The sequence below is a fragment of the Bicyclus anynana genome, chromosome 19, assembly GCF_947172395.1.
Source record: "Bicyclus anynana chromosome 19, ilBicAnyn1.1, whole genome shotgun sequence".
NCBI classification, from domain to species: Eukaryota; Metazoa; Arthropoda; class Insecta; order Lepidoptera; family Nymphalidae; genus Bicyclus; species Bicyclus anynana.
This window is the reverse complement of record NC_069101.1, coordinates 14,174,818-14,190,895: the sequence shown is the minus strand read 5'-3', so window position 1 is coordinate 14,190,895 and position 16,078 is coordinate 14,174,818. Positions and strand designations below refer to the sequence as shown.

At 37.0% G+C, this 16,078-nt stretch overlaps 1 protein-coding gene across 1 annotated transcript in view; it reads right to left on the bottom strand.

Moving 5' to 3' along the window:
* The window catches only part of LOC112055481 (Ig-like and fibronectin type-III domain-containing protein 2), a 171,636-nt gene that overhangs the window by 48,257 nt on the left and 107,301 nt on the right, over nucleotides 1-16,078 (bottom strand). The window contains exon 4 of the mRNA XM_052887272.1: nucleotides 12,748-12,814. Coding sequence (XP_052743232.1) covers nucleotides 12,748-12,814 — 67 coding nt within the window. The remainder of the gene's footprint in view (nucleotides 1-12,747; nucleotides 12,815-16,078) is intronic.

Sequence of the window (16,078 nt, the reverse complement as noted above, 5' to 3'; positions counted from 1 at the left end):
AAACTCGCCCTTGCGAGTTTTAAACATATCGTTACAGAATAAGCCTACTGTTGTTTGGTATAGAGCATTGGTATGGAGTATTACGAGACACGTTCAGCAAAGATTACCCGGTCTCCTGCTGGTCTACAGTCTACAGATTATGTATTTATTATGATGTAAGGTCAACCCCTTTGTCGAGACAACCTTTTAATGCGTAAAGGAGGACTCAATTATGTGTTTTGTCTATAGAACGTCAATTGTTTTACAAGATGCGTACTATAGTCTGGCATGTTCGTTGATAACACTCCCATGATATGCGGGCGACAGGGGGAAAACTACTCGTGTGTGAAATCGTGCGTACGGGTAAGTGAGGTGCATCAGTCGTGGATTTTTCATTCATCGCTATAAGCCCCCCGGCCCGCGCGGACCATCGGGAGTGTTACCCCATCCCCTATTGATCTATTAGTCAACGGATTATGTATTTAGTGTGGTGTAAGGTCGCCACTCGCGAGCGATCCATTAATCCGCCGTAGACGTCTACCGCATGTAAATTGCGGGCCCGGTTTTATTAAATGCTTTAATATAACCCCCCGGGGCTTCCCCTTACCAATGTTCAGAGCAAGCGGCGTCGCACTAGAAGCTATGCTATTATGCAACTTTTATTTAACTTAAATGTCAAACGTGAATTATAACTTGCCTTAGAAATTGGTAGTAGAGCCATTATGATCGCAATCAAACTTGAAGTTTCATAGGTCCCTGTAAATCAAGTCTATTCCTGTAGTTCTGTTTGAATCTTCGGTGACAATGCAATAAACTCTTAGGTAATAATTACTTAAATTTATACGCGGATAATAACTAATTGACTGACATGCTTAATTACCAACTACATACAAACTAAAACTTTTGAAGCTAGCTGAATTTTGACCGTAGATATATTTTGTGACATAAAGACTCACTAATGAAGATTATTTGGAAATTTCACCTTAAACGGGGAAGAGGGAAGTTGATGTCCTAAGAAAGTACCTTTTGTGCAGTTACAAGAGTCAGGGTTATTTACGCGGACTGCTGATATTTCAAACTAACAAAATGATTAAATTCTTTTTTTTTTGTAAAGTACGAATATTTATTAATTTAAAAACGAAACTATAGCTGCCAGTGTGCACAATCACATCAAATTTTAAACGCTTATAAAATTCTGAGGGATCGTCGAGGCTGCAAAAGGAAAGTTGCATTTATTGGACGCGATCCCTGATTCCTGCCTAACTCAGTTACATCGACCCACGAGACTCTGGTATATTGAATAAAAGCGCTATCCTCGTTTATATTCAGATTATAACTAGTGCATCCACTAAACTTCATTCAAAAATCATTTTTTTTAATGATATTTTCATTTTTAACCGCGATTGTAGCTAGTGAAATCAATACTACTTCACTAATATTATAAGTACCAAGTAGTATGCACAAGAAAGTCTGTATATGTTACCTTTACACGGCTAAGCTAAACCTATTTTGATGAGTTTTGGTACAGATATAAATTGGACTTTGGAGCAGAACAAAAGGCAATTTTTATTCCGGATAAATGCATGGTTCTTAGATTATTAATAAATCTTTATACCGCCTGTACGCGTGGAACCCGTAACATTATGGCATAACATGGTTTGGCGAGTTACTTAGTAACTATAAACGCTAAATAGAGGAAGGAACAAAGCAAATACTACGTAGAACATAAAACGGACATACTACAAAGTGCTGTCCTATGCCCGTCAAGTTGAGGCATATATATTAAGTCTCATACCTCGTATGATGGAAACAGATGTACGTCAGATGTGGACGCGTCCTAAATTACATATAAAATGACTTCCACGTATTTGATATGACACACCCGTATAATATAATATATGTTATTCGCGTGGCCGCCTCCCTGATAACACATGAAAGATTTCCCTCATACGAGACGTCTTCCCTGCTCCATTGTATTTGCTATACACACGGCCGTGAACAACTGACAACTTCATATTCCTAAATTATAATTAACTAACGACTATGATTTTCTTCACGTGTAAACTTTTTTTCCTTTTTAACCACATAACACTTTAAGAAAGTTTTTGAAAACAGTTCCATGCTAAATGTCTGAAATTTTTTTTTTCAATTGTTTATTGTCTTTTGTCAATTGTGCTATTCGGGGCAGAGTCAAATCTAACCAAGTTTGCGAGTGTAATCATAACAGGTTGATTGTTTGTTAGTCCTTCACGGCACAATTACTGAACCGATTTGGCAGAAATTTAGAATTGAGATAAATTATGCCCTGGAGTACCACATAGCCTACTTTCTTGTAGAAACCGTGGGATTCTCAGTATTATAAAAACAGAATTTTACGCGAACGGATTTGCCTACTACCACTAGGAATGTTATTATATTTTTTATAATGCAAAAATACCTCATTATTTAATTTTTTAGTTTTTAATTTACATATTTGTTGAAAATAACATTCGTTTGTTTTAAAAACCGAAAGGTTCGACATCTTTGTAAGCCGTGTGTATTACGCCTGTGTCTAGTATCTCTGGCTTATTGGGGAGCGGTCGCCTAGTGATAAGGAATGAGAGATTTCATTCATAAGAGACACCATCTCTGATATTTCTGTAGAGTGCTTACACATGGTCGGGAAGAGCAGGGAGGTCCTCTAAAAATTTCTATTTGTATAGGGGAGTCATAGTACACTTTTTTCCACGGATTGTTTATTTGTTATAGATTTCACTGGAATTCACCCATGCTCACAAACCTACATCGCATGTTTCGGACGCATCGCATCAAATGATTTTGGTGTTCTTTGTATAGTTTTGTTTTTTTTTATTCTTTACAAGTTATCCCTTGCCTACAATCTCACCTGATGGTAAGTGATAATGCAATCTAAGATGAAAACAGACTAACTTGTTAGGAAAAGAATGAAAATCCACACCCTTTTTCGGTTTCTACACGACATCATAACGGAACGCTAAATCGCTTGGCGGTACGTCTTTGCCGGTAGGGTGGTAACTAGCCAGACCTGGACCTATTAAGAAAATCTCAATCTGCCCATCTGGGGATCGAACCCAGGACCTCCGTTTTGTAAATCCAACGCGCATACCGCTGGGCCACGGAGGCCGTCAAAATTCATTCTTTTAATTATTGGGTGGTGATGCAAGCAGGACGTTATTGTAACTACTAGGATTACAGATAAGTATTCGTTATTTTTAAGCATGATTATTTTGATTTTAATGGCATCGTCGGTAGAAAATACGCGGTGTTTGCAAAAAGGGAATGTAACAATTTTTCCCTATTACCTGATGCCTCGGGTTATATAATTTTCGAGGATATCATCCATAGCGGATTTTTCGGCTAAAAAAAGTCAAAGTAAAATAAATGTATGCAAAATATAATTATAGGAGAGAAACAAAATAAAATATGAAGCAGAAGGTGAGTCAGCTGTTTGTTCTGTTCTGCTTCTGATGAGTATTCGATGTCGTGACTCGTGAATCGTGGTGTGTGTATTTTAACAACTTTGACAATTATAAATTAGTAATACGCTCATTAAATATGCTTTTATAGTAAACCCTATGAAATATATGTGAGACACGAAAATTACAGCCTCAACTTTTTGCAATTTGTGGAAAACCAAGTTAGATTAAAATATTTTTTTTTTTAAAAATGGCTCAGTGTAGTGTGTGATGACAAAATCACGACGATCAATATCGAATATCTTGTGACTTACAACACACCGATATTTTTTTTACTTTGTCTACAATATCTGAAGGTGTTTCTCACGGAGTTAAATTAATTTTCTCATCACAAAATAATGATTCTTTAAATAAGATTTAATTAAGTTGCTGGCCATCCTTAAAGGCCGTGTGTCTCAACCCCTTTGAAGAATAGATCCATTAAGTATATTTGCGGACATTTCCACAAGCATGGCGAACTATAATAGCGGACTGTTGGCTATCGGCCGCTGATGTATTGTTCGGAGTCTCATTCCGTTGCTGGAGCCATTTCTACAGAAGTTCCTCCGAGTGACTCTTGTGAGATAATTTGATTATAATACCGGCTATCTGACGGAGTTTGGCTTATCATTTGTCAAGTCGATATTAATGGGCTCGATCGTGGTATCCTAAGGCTGCCAGTCCACCGAAACGGAGCGATACAGCGGAGCCGAGAAACGAAGAAATATTGATTAAGAATTGCACAAATAGTCCAGTTTTTAAACGAAATTTGTAGAGAATTTTGTATTCTACAATATTGATAATACCTACAAATAGCAAAAAACCCATAGGAAATGAGATATTTACAAAAAAGCGCAAAAAACCGATTTTTGTGAGCTTTGACCTTGAAATTTAATAGTTGCGTACACTCTACCATATGTAGGTTTTGAGACAACTTTTCGGGGGTCTCATATTCCGAGAATCTTACCTAATATAAACTTAAGTGACTGGTCTAAAAATCTATGCTCCTCTTAAGACTGGGACTTGCGAGCTAGTTTAAAAATTCATACTCTGGTAAGCGGAGCGGAGGAATAAATTAAATTTAACATTTATTTGTCTGCCACTCTGCTCCGCAGCCTCGGTCCGCTTGGTGGACAGACACACTACGCAACTCCGCTCTGCATTAGTCTGTTTCTCCGCTACGCTCCCTCGCTCCGCTTTGGTGGACAAGCAGCCTTAGGAAGGACTTTATTGTACATCTCATACCTATTATATCCATTGGTGGGCTTGGATCTCCGTAGTGTTATTGTTGAGCTGTTTTGTTTATCTTATAAGCAGGACATGCACTTCATAGGTGCAAAAATGTTTTGCTTTGCCTTTTTTGGCTGGTGGGAGGCTTTGGCTGTGGCTAGTTACCACCCTACCGACAATGACGTACCGCCAAGCGATTTAGCGTTCCGGTACGATGTCGTGTAGAAACCGAAAGGGGTGTGGATTTTCATCCTCCTTCTAACAAGTTAGCCCGCTTCCATCTTAGATTGCATCATCACATACCATTAGGTGAGATTGTAGTTAAGGGCTAACTTGTAAAGAATAAAAAAAAGAGACTCTTTACGAATCTGTATTGGAAAACGAATTTTCTATATTGTACCTAATATACTTAGTGCATAACCTAGTATTAAGCTTGGTGCACAACGAGTACCTTTAACCATCCAATGCTTATTGGAGTAGCATGTTACATTTACCTACTTAAGTCCAAATATCCCTGCCATTTGCCCGGTAGTATTAAATGCTTAATAATCTTTTCAACATAAAAATGGAACCGACTTCAAAGATGTATTTCAGTTATGTTGATTTTAAAACGATTTTCATGACAATGAAATGGGTCCAATCTGGAGTTTACTTTTAAACAAAATAATTGGTTAATAAAGGACGAAGTTATGAAGTAACTAAAAAAACCATACGCGTCGAACTGAGAACCTCCTCCTTCTTTTAAAGTCGGTTAAAAAGGCTGATAAGGATGTTAATATTGTTGCATTATAACTGTTTAGGTATAGAGAGTAGGTACACAGTACATTCGTAGTATAGTAAACAGTATGTACAGTAAAGGTTTTCAGTTTATCAACATTATAATATGATATTTAAGCTTTGATTAATGACCTTTCGCCGTTGAATATAATAAAGCTACTAAAGTTGTTCGCCCACTAGCTTAACGCACCAAATGTGCTATCATATGTGCGGTGCCAAGTTTTTTTTAAATTATGTCACACGAAAATCATAAGTAGACAGGTGAGTATAATTGTTTAATTCAATTGCGACTATTAAATTATATTTTATAAATTCATTTTATGAGCGTGTAACCAGAGTTAAGTGTCATTATATTTATTATTTTTTATTATTACCGATTTAAGCAATACAATCATACTGAAACCTTAAATTTCTTGACAAGGGGGCTTTGCCAGTGGCTATCAGCAGAATAGAACAGATAGTAAAAATAAGGAAAGTAAGTATTAAAGTTATTAAATATCTTATTAGTATAGTTGACATCAAAACCATGATTTTTATAGCAACTCTACCATCATTGCCCTAAAATAGAGATTGTCGGCAAAGATTTCGCAAACCTAGCACAGTTGGTGCGAGCTGTGCTGACAAGTTTAGTGTGCGTGCAGCTTTACAGTATAATTAATTAACCTTTGATCCGTTGAAATATCTAGTCTTAATTACTCTGAAACTTGAAAAGTATGAGTGAAGGCTTCACTCTAATTGCGAATTGCTTACAGCATTATATTTCCTCAATATAAGACCCTTCTGAAATACCCACATAAGTATACTTGTACTTATTAAAAGTTTCACTTCTCACACACTAGACTCTTCACAGGAGTCAGGATATCATATAAAAAACTTTGACTGGTACTCAGAATCTAAATCCAGATATTCAACAGTTTAAACAAACAAACATACTCTTCCCCTTTATTCCAATGGTGATCTAATCTGATGATATAGCTGGAAGATGGCCATAGGAACTCTGTAATTTAACTACGTAACCCCATCGAGTTTGGGTTCATTTAATTAATCTTGACGAGTACGTACTTTAATACTATATGGTAAGCAGGGTATGATGATGGAGCTGGAAGGTGGCCATAGGAACTCCGTAATTAAAAGGCGCAACCCCATCGAGTTTTGGTTCATTTTATTCATCTTGACGGGTACGTACTTTAATACTATATGGTAAGCAGGGTATGATGATGGAGCTGAAAGGTGGCCATAGGAACTCTTTAATTAAACGACGCAATCACATCGAGTTTGGGCTCGTTTGATTCGTCTCAAAGAGTACTTTAATTTTACATAGTAACCAGCTTTAACTTGGTTTATTTTATTAACAAACAAAAAAAGCTTTTTTTTTAAAAAAAGGTTTTTAATGGTAGATTAGTACTTGTTATCATTACATTATTAGCATTACATAGTATAAAATGAAGTATATGTAATGAATGAATGAATGTATATATAACAGTATAGTCTATGTAAGACAAAATATTAATTTGTACAAACGAAAAGGAGATTTAAACCCACGTCTTACTAGACACGGGCATAAGTTAGTTATTTCTGCATATCGTCTCCAAAGAGTAAAAAATCTTTTGTAGGTTTGGGTGTACTCTTCTATAACAAGATCCCCAAGACTGTGATGGACCTGCCAATGCATAGATTTAAGCAATGTGTTAAAAAACATTTACTTAGTCGAAGTTACTACAACATTGATGAGTTCCTTAAAGATTAAAGCGCTTGGAGGCCATTGGATCAGCTTCCACCTTCACACAGGAAATAAAACTATAAGAAATTGTAATTGTTATCAATTGTAAATTATAATACTGTATGACTTTTTCAAAAGAGCAACTGTTGAGTTTCTTGCCGGTATCTTCTCAGCAGAACCTGCCTTCCGAACCGGTGGTAGAATCTTTACAAATAGTCAACTGACGTGTCAAAAGTGCTTGTAAACTGAGCCTACTTGAAATAAATGATTTTTGATTTTGATTTTGATTTTTGAAGTCGCTTCCGCTGTATGTTCGCTAGTGTTCTAAAACTATTCAACGGATTTTAATGCAGTTTTCAGCAGTAGATAGAGTAATTCAAGAAAAAGGTTTATATGTTTACTAAGTAGGTGCATACATATATATAGTGCAGCAAATATAATCATCAGCTAATTAAAAGAAGAGGCACAGCGGCTGATGGGACGTACGTTTCGATCCGCTTGGTAACAGGCACGGGGTATGCACTAAATATATGTATCTACATAGCAGCCATGCGAAGCCAGGGCGGGTCGCTAGTAACAGATTGTTCTTTTAAAAATATAATGGCTACTATTCAAAGAGCTTATCCTTAATCGAAGTCCCCCATAGTCGATCTATTGAATAAAGAATTATTAATCGACTCTCAATCAGTTACACCGGCTTTTTCTTCAGAATAGAGAAAAGAAATTAAAGCATTAAGCTCATCCGACGCTTCGTCTGACAATAACCGTAAGATATTGCTGCTACTACGGATTTATCGTGACTGTGATTTATTGGAAATATATTTAATGTTGGTACGCTCTATCTATTAGCCTTACAGTTAATATATAATAGTAATATTCTACTATAGTCTGGCAAGTTGACACTCCCATGATATGCGGGTGATGGGGGAAAAGACAGCGCGGGTGTGAAATCGTGCGTGCGGGGATGTAAGGTGCCTCAGTCGTGGGTTTTTCATTCATCGCTACACGCCCCCCGGCCCGCGTGGACCATCGGGAGTGTTACGAACGAAGATGCCAAGCTATAGCTCACTTTTAGTTGTATTCTTCTGGTTCGGCTGACGTTTTGGGAAACTTCGCGAAATCTTCAGTGCCTGAAGACGAAAGTCTTTGAACAGTGGGTGTTGTCAGTGATGACCTACGGACTTCGAGACTTGGTCGCTAACTATTGGCCTTATTAGCAGGCTCAAGTCACTCAGCGGGCGATGAAGCGAGCTTTGCTTGGAGTTTCTCTGCGTGATCGAATCAGAAATGAGGAGATCCGCAGACGAACCAAAGGCACTGACACAGCTCAGCAAGAGACCATTGTGCTTGGAGGTCCAGCAGTGGACGTACATCGGCTGATAATGATGATGATGATATTCTACTAGCACTGCCGCAGTTTCACACGCGTAGTTCCCGTTCCCGTGGGAGTACGGAGATAAAACGGAGCCTATGACCCTAGCAAATAAAGTGGCTTTCTATTGGTTAAAGAATTTCTAAAATCGGTTCAGTAGATCCAGAAATTACCCCCAACAACCTCACAAACTTAATCTCTATATAATATTAGCTTAGGCACAGAAAACATATGTATAGGTTTGGTCATGATTGTAGTATATTCTCTTTGGTCGAATTATTATTTACAACTGAAGTACAAAAGCCAATCAGTGGATTTAACCCTATCCATAGAGCTACAAATATACTAGTATTAAAGGCTGTTCATCCCAGCATACAATGAAATGACTAGCTTATTTGGCGTTCATTTTAATTAAAATCATGGAAATTTTAATTAGTATTGACTATAGATGATGTTTAACAAAAGATACAACTGCTAATATCTCATCAAGGAAAGGGTTCGCAAATCTAATTAATTAAATACAAGACAGAGGGGCTTCTCTAATTGTGTAGGAAATAATAGAAACGTAATGAAAGCCATCGATGGACACATTTGTGAGGGCTATTGTGACCGGACTCTGGGCTTTGTGCGGTTCAGCTTTATTTGATTAGGCTTATTGTTGGTCGGTCATTTGATCTCGAGATACTGTATTGTACTTGGTCTATTTTTGGAAGACAAATCAGCTGGATGCAGTGGTGAAGCGACAGTTTTTGTAAACTAAAGAAATGTTTATATAATGATATATTTGTTTTGCTATCATCCGCGAAAAGCCGACGAACCCATGCGACAACATCACCCAGGTCCGACAAAATACTCTCTACGTACGTTTTACCCCGGAGCATCCTCAGGAGATGTTGACTTTACAACGTGCAATTGCACATACGTAGAGAGTGTTTTTTCGGACCTGGGTGACGCTGTCGCATGGGTTCGTCGGCTTTTCGCGGATGATAGCAAAATAAATAAATGATTATAAATAATCATGATGAACTTCCGCAAAGTAACGCCTGCTTGTGTCCAATATTTAAAGAAATGTTTGTACATCAGAAATGCATCGATCATTCATCGTCATTATTAACAACTCATATTCGATTCACTGTTGAAAACTAGTCTCTTCAAAGTATGAGAAGGGTTAGGCCAATAGTCCACCATGCTGACTCATTGCGTATTGGCAGACTTCACACACGTAGATAATCAAGAAATTTCTCAGATATGCAGGTATCCTCACGATGTTTTTCCTTCTTAAGAAGAGGTCATATCTACTGGGCTTACGGCACTCGACAAGACTCTATACAAGACTTAATTTTATTTGTCTTTGACAATTGTCAAAAACAGCCATAGGCAAACGAACGTGAACATTATTATTGCGTACCAAAGTGAACAGTTGTTAATGCTTCCATAACTCGAGATCTCAAGTCTGGTATCTTTTAGATGGTCTCAATCTTTCTAAACTCTATGTGCGATGCATGGTGACAGTGTGCTTTCTTGCTCAGTAGTTCTCTTTTCAAAGTCCACCAATCCACATTGACGCAGCGTGTCGGTCTTGCCAGGTCTTGTAGCTTAGATGGGCCTAGTGCAATGTCTGTCGATACGTTGCTCTGTGGTCACAACCTTTCTTCAGTATACGCCCCAAAATTGGTACTTTAGAATAACTTTTAATAATTTTCTCCATCTTAAGGGTAATAAACATAACGCCTGTACCTATTACTGGATCTCATCCCCGGTACTTCAGTCTACCATTAGAGATAATGGTCCATAGACCCGGGTCGAGTCATTTCACAATTATTCGGGGGTCAAATTTAGGTATCATTAATGAGGGGGTTCAAGACGATATAATTACTATAACGGCGATTAAGGCCCCCTGTAAAGCTATTTACACACGACACTGGTAATCGCTTCGACTTACAAGGGTCTGGATTTAAGCTGATTCTATATTGACCATACACTTTTACTGTTTACAATACACTTTGCAATTGAAAAGGCCTTTATCACTTGACACATAAGCTACTTTTCATCCCGCAAAAATCCATGGTTTTCGAGGGATTTGTGAAAAATTATCATTTTATATAATTTTATTATTTAATAATTATTGTTAGCGACGCTTGTACCTTGTAAGCTCTGTTAGTATTAGTAGAAATTTCTTCTTGATTTTTAATTTGTTTTTTTTAGCTGAATAAAGGATTTTATTATTATTATTATTAAAAAACTAAATTCCAAGAGGACGAAGTCTCGGGCATCCGCTAGTACTTGTGTGTAAAATGTGCAAAATTCAAATTTTATCTATGTAAAAACAACCAAAACAGCTCAAAGCTAAAAGCTATTTTATTTATTAAATCCCTTTGAAACTATTTGGCAGTTGACTCACTCTACCTCCCCTTGGCGACAATCTCGATTGTAAATCAATACACATAAATAAAATTGAAATATTTGTCTGTTTTTTAAGATAACTGTGTTTTCTCAAGTAACCTAGTTATTTACACAACACCAAACGAGCTTTTTAAAATATTTTCGTCTATTTGTCTTTCTGTTTGTCCGGGCCAATCTCTGGAACGGCTGGACCGATTTTAATGAGACTTTCACTAAAAGATAGAAGATATAAAAAAAATAAAGTAACATAAAGGCTGCTTTTATTCCGAAAATTATCCATGGTTGTCGCGGGATTTGTACCAAATTTTGAATTTTATGTATTATTACTTAGGTAATATGTCTTCCCTTAGTACTCGTACGAGTATGGTAGCGTTGTTAGACAAACTTCTACATAATTGTCACCTGCACTAAAACAGTTTAATTTAAACTAAATTATATCACATATATTGTACAGTTACCGGATTACGAACTCTATTACTGACAGCTTAGGGCGATATTAGCTTAGCACCGCTGTAAAAGGGTGAAGAAGATTAATTTTACTATAACGCGAAAGCTTACAGGCGTTCACAAATTGTACGTACTTAGCGGAGTTTATTTTGTACGTAAATTTCACTCGCGCGGAATATGAACGGCGAAAAAGCAATTAAGATACGGTCATTTGATTTTAGAGATTACATATAACAAGCTTAATACATATTGTTATGTAATATATTTAAATGAATGATTCATATATTCTATTCTACTATATAAAAATATGTCGGGTTTTCCTTCCTGACGCTATAACTCCAGAACGCACGAACCGATTTCCACGGTTTCGATTCGATGGAAAGGTCTCGGGCTCCGTAAGGTTTATAGCAAAGAAAATTCAGGAAAATTTTCAACGTAGGGTAGGGTTAGGATAGGTGTAGGGTAGGGGGTAGGGTAGGGTAGGGGTAGTTTACATCGAGTTTCACGCGGACGAAGTCGCGGGCGTCCGCTAGTATATAAATAAAAATGAATCTACGAAATGTATGTGACTGCTTACCTTTCGAACGACTGCACCAATTTTAATGATTCTTGGTTTTATGTATTCGTTATTGTTAAGTCAAGGTTTGTGTAATATAAAAATTACAAATTAAAAATGTCTGAAAACAACACTTTTTATATGCCCATACAAACGATTCGTAACTACAAGGCAAATATATGTTTAGAGCAGCAGTAGATGGCCTAAAACATAAGAACTCACAATATGTATTCGAGTAATACAAATAATGGGGATGATGACTAGGTTTGAATATATTGATTTTTATGATACATTCGGGTAAAAAAGGTCAATGTAGACTAATTTATACATAAAAAGCAAAGATTATCTGGATATTTGCAAAATAAATAAGATTTTATCGTAATTAGACGAAAATTCATACAGTTTACATTGAATGTCAAATTTTTCAATAAATGAACTATAAACATAAACGCACAAATAACGTATTACCCTAACATAAATAAGATATTAGTAATTTTGTTCGACCGCCCATACAAATTTAACGATCATTATGTACCTACGACGTCATTAATTCGTACCATTTTGTATGAGGCGTTTTTCAGAGATCCGTGGTAGCGCCGCAAATCTGATCTTTAAATCTTTGTAGCTCTGAAAGTAATGATCGCAGATACCCTGTTACTTTTACAAAATTGCTTTACTATTAGCATACTCCTAATTTTTATACAATTTAAAAAACTGTCATCATTGAATGAATCACGCCATCCTTCTATAACATAGTCGTCAATCAGTTTACTTTGACAAGTGGTCTTACCTTCTGTGGCTGCTAATATGGCTGCGAACAACGAAGCCACTGTTACACATAGTGGTAGCGCTCTCATCTGTAACAAGTGATGATACATCATGAGAACATTAATAAAATTATGAGATACTAGCGGACGGCGATTGCCCGCGTGGAATTTACTTTTTCACGAATCCCTCGGGATCCATGGAATTTTTCGGGATGAAAAGTAGCCTATGTGTTAATCCAGACTATAATCTATCTCTGCTTCAAATTTCAGGCGATTCGGTTCAGTAGCTGAGACGTAAAAGAGTAACAAACACTCATACCATCAAAATCATAAGGTTTTCGTAAATCACGTGAATCCAAGGACTTTTTCGGGATAAAAAGTAGCCTATGTGTTAATCCAGAGTAAAATCCATTTCCATTCCAAATTTCAACCAAATCGGTTTAGTAGTTGCGGCGTTAAAGAGTAACAAACATCCAAACATTCATACAAACTTTCGCGTTTATAATATTAGTAGGATCTTTAATTCTTTCGATTTTCGAAAGACGAGTAGATATTTCATCATCATCATCATATCAGTCGATGGACGTCCACTGCAGGACATAGCCTGAGCCGCCTGCATTCAGCGAATGGGCTATCATGGCTATCTGCTAATCTATACTAATCTAATCTATACTAATATATAAAACAGAAGTTTGTTTGTTTGATTGAACGCGCTAATCTCAGGAACTACTGGTCCGATTTTAAAAAAAATTCAGTGTTAGATAGCCCATTTATCGAGAAAGGCTATAGGCTATATTTTATCCCCGTTTTCCTACCGGGTAAAACCGCGCGGCGTCAGTAAGTGTGATATAAGATAACTTAACATTTTAGAGAACGGTAAAAGTAGCTTAATAAGCGCTTTGTTTCTAATTGGTCCTCAGTCACAATGACCACTATTACCTCAAAGTTCAAAAATAGTTGAACTATTCAACCTCCCTCACAACCTGAAGATGGCGGACGCAATTATATGCCTGTGACGTCATCCAGGTGAATTAAATACTTAGAAAAGCCGTAAAAGAAAAGCGCCTTTGTCATGATCTCAGTAACCGGTTTAGAATTTTCTTACACAAGAATTTTTCCAGTTCAACTGCCAACCCGCTTAGGTTTCCCTTGATGTTGTACTTTACTTTCTATATAAAAAATTCAAAATCTTTAGTTAATATTAAATCTATATTAGTAAGAACAAAGTCGGGTTAGTTTCACTATTTGTAGCTACAATATTTTTTGACAGCCTCTGTGGCGCAGTGGTATTCGCGGTGGATTTACAAGATGGAGGACCTGGGTTCGATCGCCGGCTGGACCGTTTGAGGATTTCTTAATCGATCCAGGTCTGCCTGGTGGGAGGCTCCGGCCGTGGCTAGTTACCACTCTACCGACAAAGACGTACCGCCAAGTGATTTAGCGTTCCGATACGATGTCGTGTAGAAAACGAAAGGAATGTGGATTTCATCCTACTCCTAGCAAGTTAGCCCGCTTCCATCTTAGAATCATAATCATTTACAAACAGGTGAGGATTGTAGTCAAAAATATTTAAAATCTGGAATATCGGGAAAAACAACGCATAAATTGAAGGATCTCTAGCGATTGTCACAAAGATAGAGCCTGGCGACTGGAGACATGATTCCAGTGATATTTCGTAAATACATCAAAAAAATATACACATTTTAGGGCAGATTTTAATAGCTACACGACCATTGAAAACTGCTACCTTTTTTTTAATATCAGAGGGTTTTTCTCTATCGATGTTTTATAACTCAATAGTGTGAATCTCGAATTCATCACTGTCTAGCCCCATACCAACCATAGATAGATAATAGAAATACAGGCGAATTCGAAACTTAAACTGTCGAATTACATAAACGTCGTCACAGAATAGCGCTACAGAACCTGTGCATTAGCTGAGAAGCTTCTTAAAAAGCCTTCATAAAATCTACTCTCGCAGGCCAAAGCCTCAAGCTTCAGGCTCAAGCCTAAAATCTACTCTCGCAGGTAATCGTTCTGTATGCATGCCTTTTTCACCAAAGATGTGCATGAAGTCAATGATAATTAACAATCTTTTATATATATTTTTTCTTTCATGTATATATATTTATTTGCCCTTTTTTAATTTTTAACAATGTTATTACCTATTACAAAATATAATACAAACCCTATTAAAATTAAAAAGAAATATATATATTAGACCTGTGATAGCCCAGTGGATATGACCTTTGCCTCCGGTATTCGGAGTTTGTTGGTTTGAATCCAGTCCGGGGCATGCACCTCCAACTTTTTCAGTTGTGTTCATTTTAAGAAATTAAATATCACGTGTCTCAAACTGTGAAGGAAAAACATCGTGAGGAAACCTGCATACCAGAGAATTTTCTAAATCTCTGCGTTTTGAAATCTACCAATTCGCATTGGGCCAGCGTGGTAGACTATTGAGGTAGTTTCATCAGATATAGTACCATTCTGAGAGGAGACTCGAGCACAGCATAGGTTGATAATGAATAATGATGATGATATATTACACAATTATCATTGCATCAAGAAAGTATACTAAAGTGGAAGCTGTTTCAATTTGGTTTCCAAGATTCAAACACACACACTAACAAGACAAGTTAAACAAGATCTTGTAATAAAGCATCGAAAGTCGTAAAATCAAAGGTAATCCTTTGACGGGCGAAGGCAATAAAATGATACAACTCCTGTCAATGTAGCGGGCCAATTAAAGTTTCTAATTGATACAGATATTAATTGTCTCCCCGATAGGACGTCGTTAAGTTTACAGCGGAACTTTGCCTAATTACAATGATTGAAACGTGTCTTTGGGATTTTACGCCTGTTGCCCACCTCGCCCCGGGATGGACTTTATTAAAAGTTTAAATGGAAATTGTTTATTAACTTACAATTGAAAGGTGAATTTACTATAGCTTCGTAACTTCGTTCTGTTATACCTAACCATAGCACCCCATATTGATGATTAAGTAATAAATAAGCTAATAATCGGTATTAAAACCTATTGGGCTTAGAGACCCAGCCAGTCGTGACTTAGCTGTGGAACTGTAAAGACATATTGTCTTAATTAACTTAAAGTATTAGTGTGTATTCTATCTTTTAGGAATAAAGATATCTTTTTTAAAAAGGGGCTTTCATTAACCTCCATAACAATTCGTAACATTCCCGATGGGCCGCGAGGGTCTGGAGCGTGTAGCGATGAATGAAAAACCGACGACTAATGCACCTCACTTCCCCGCACGCATGATATCACTCCCGCGCAGTCTTTCCCCTTGTCGCCCGCATATCATGGGAGCGTCATCAACAAACTTGCCAGAC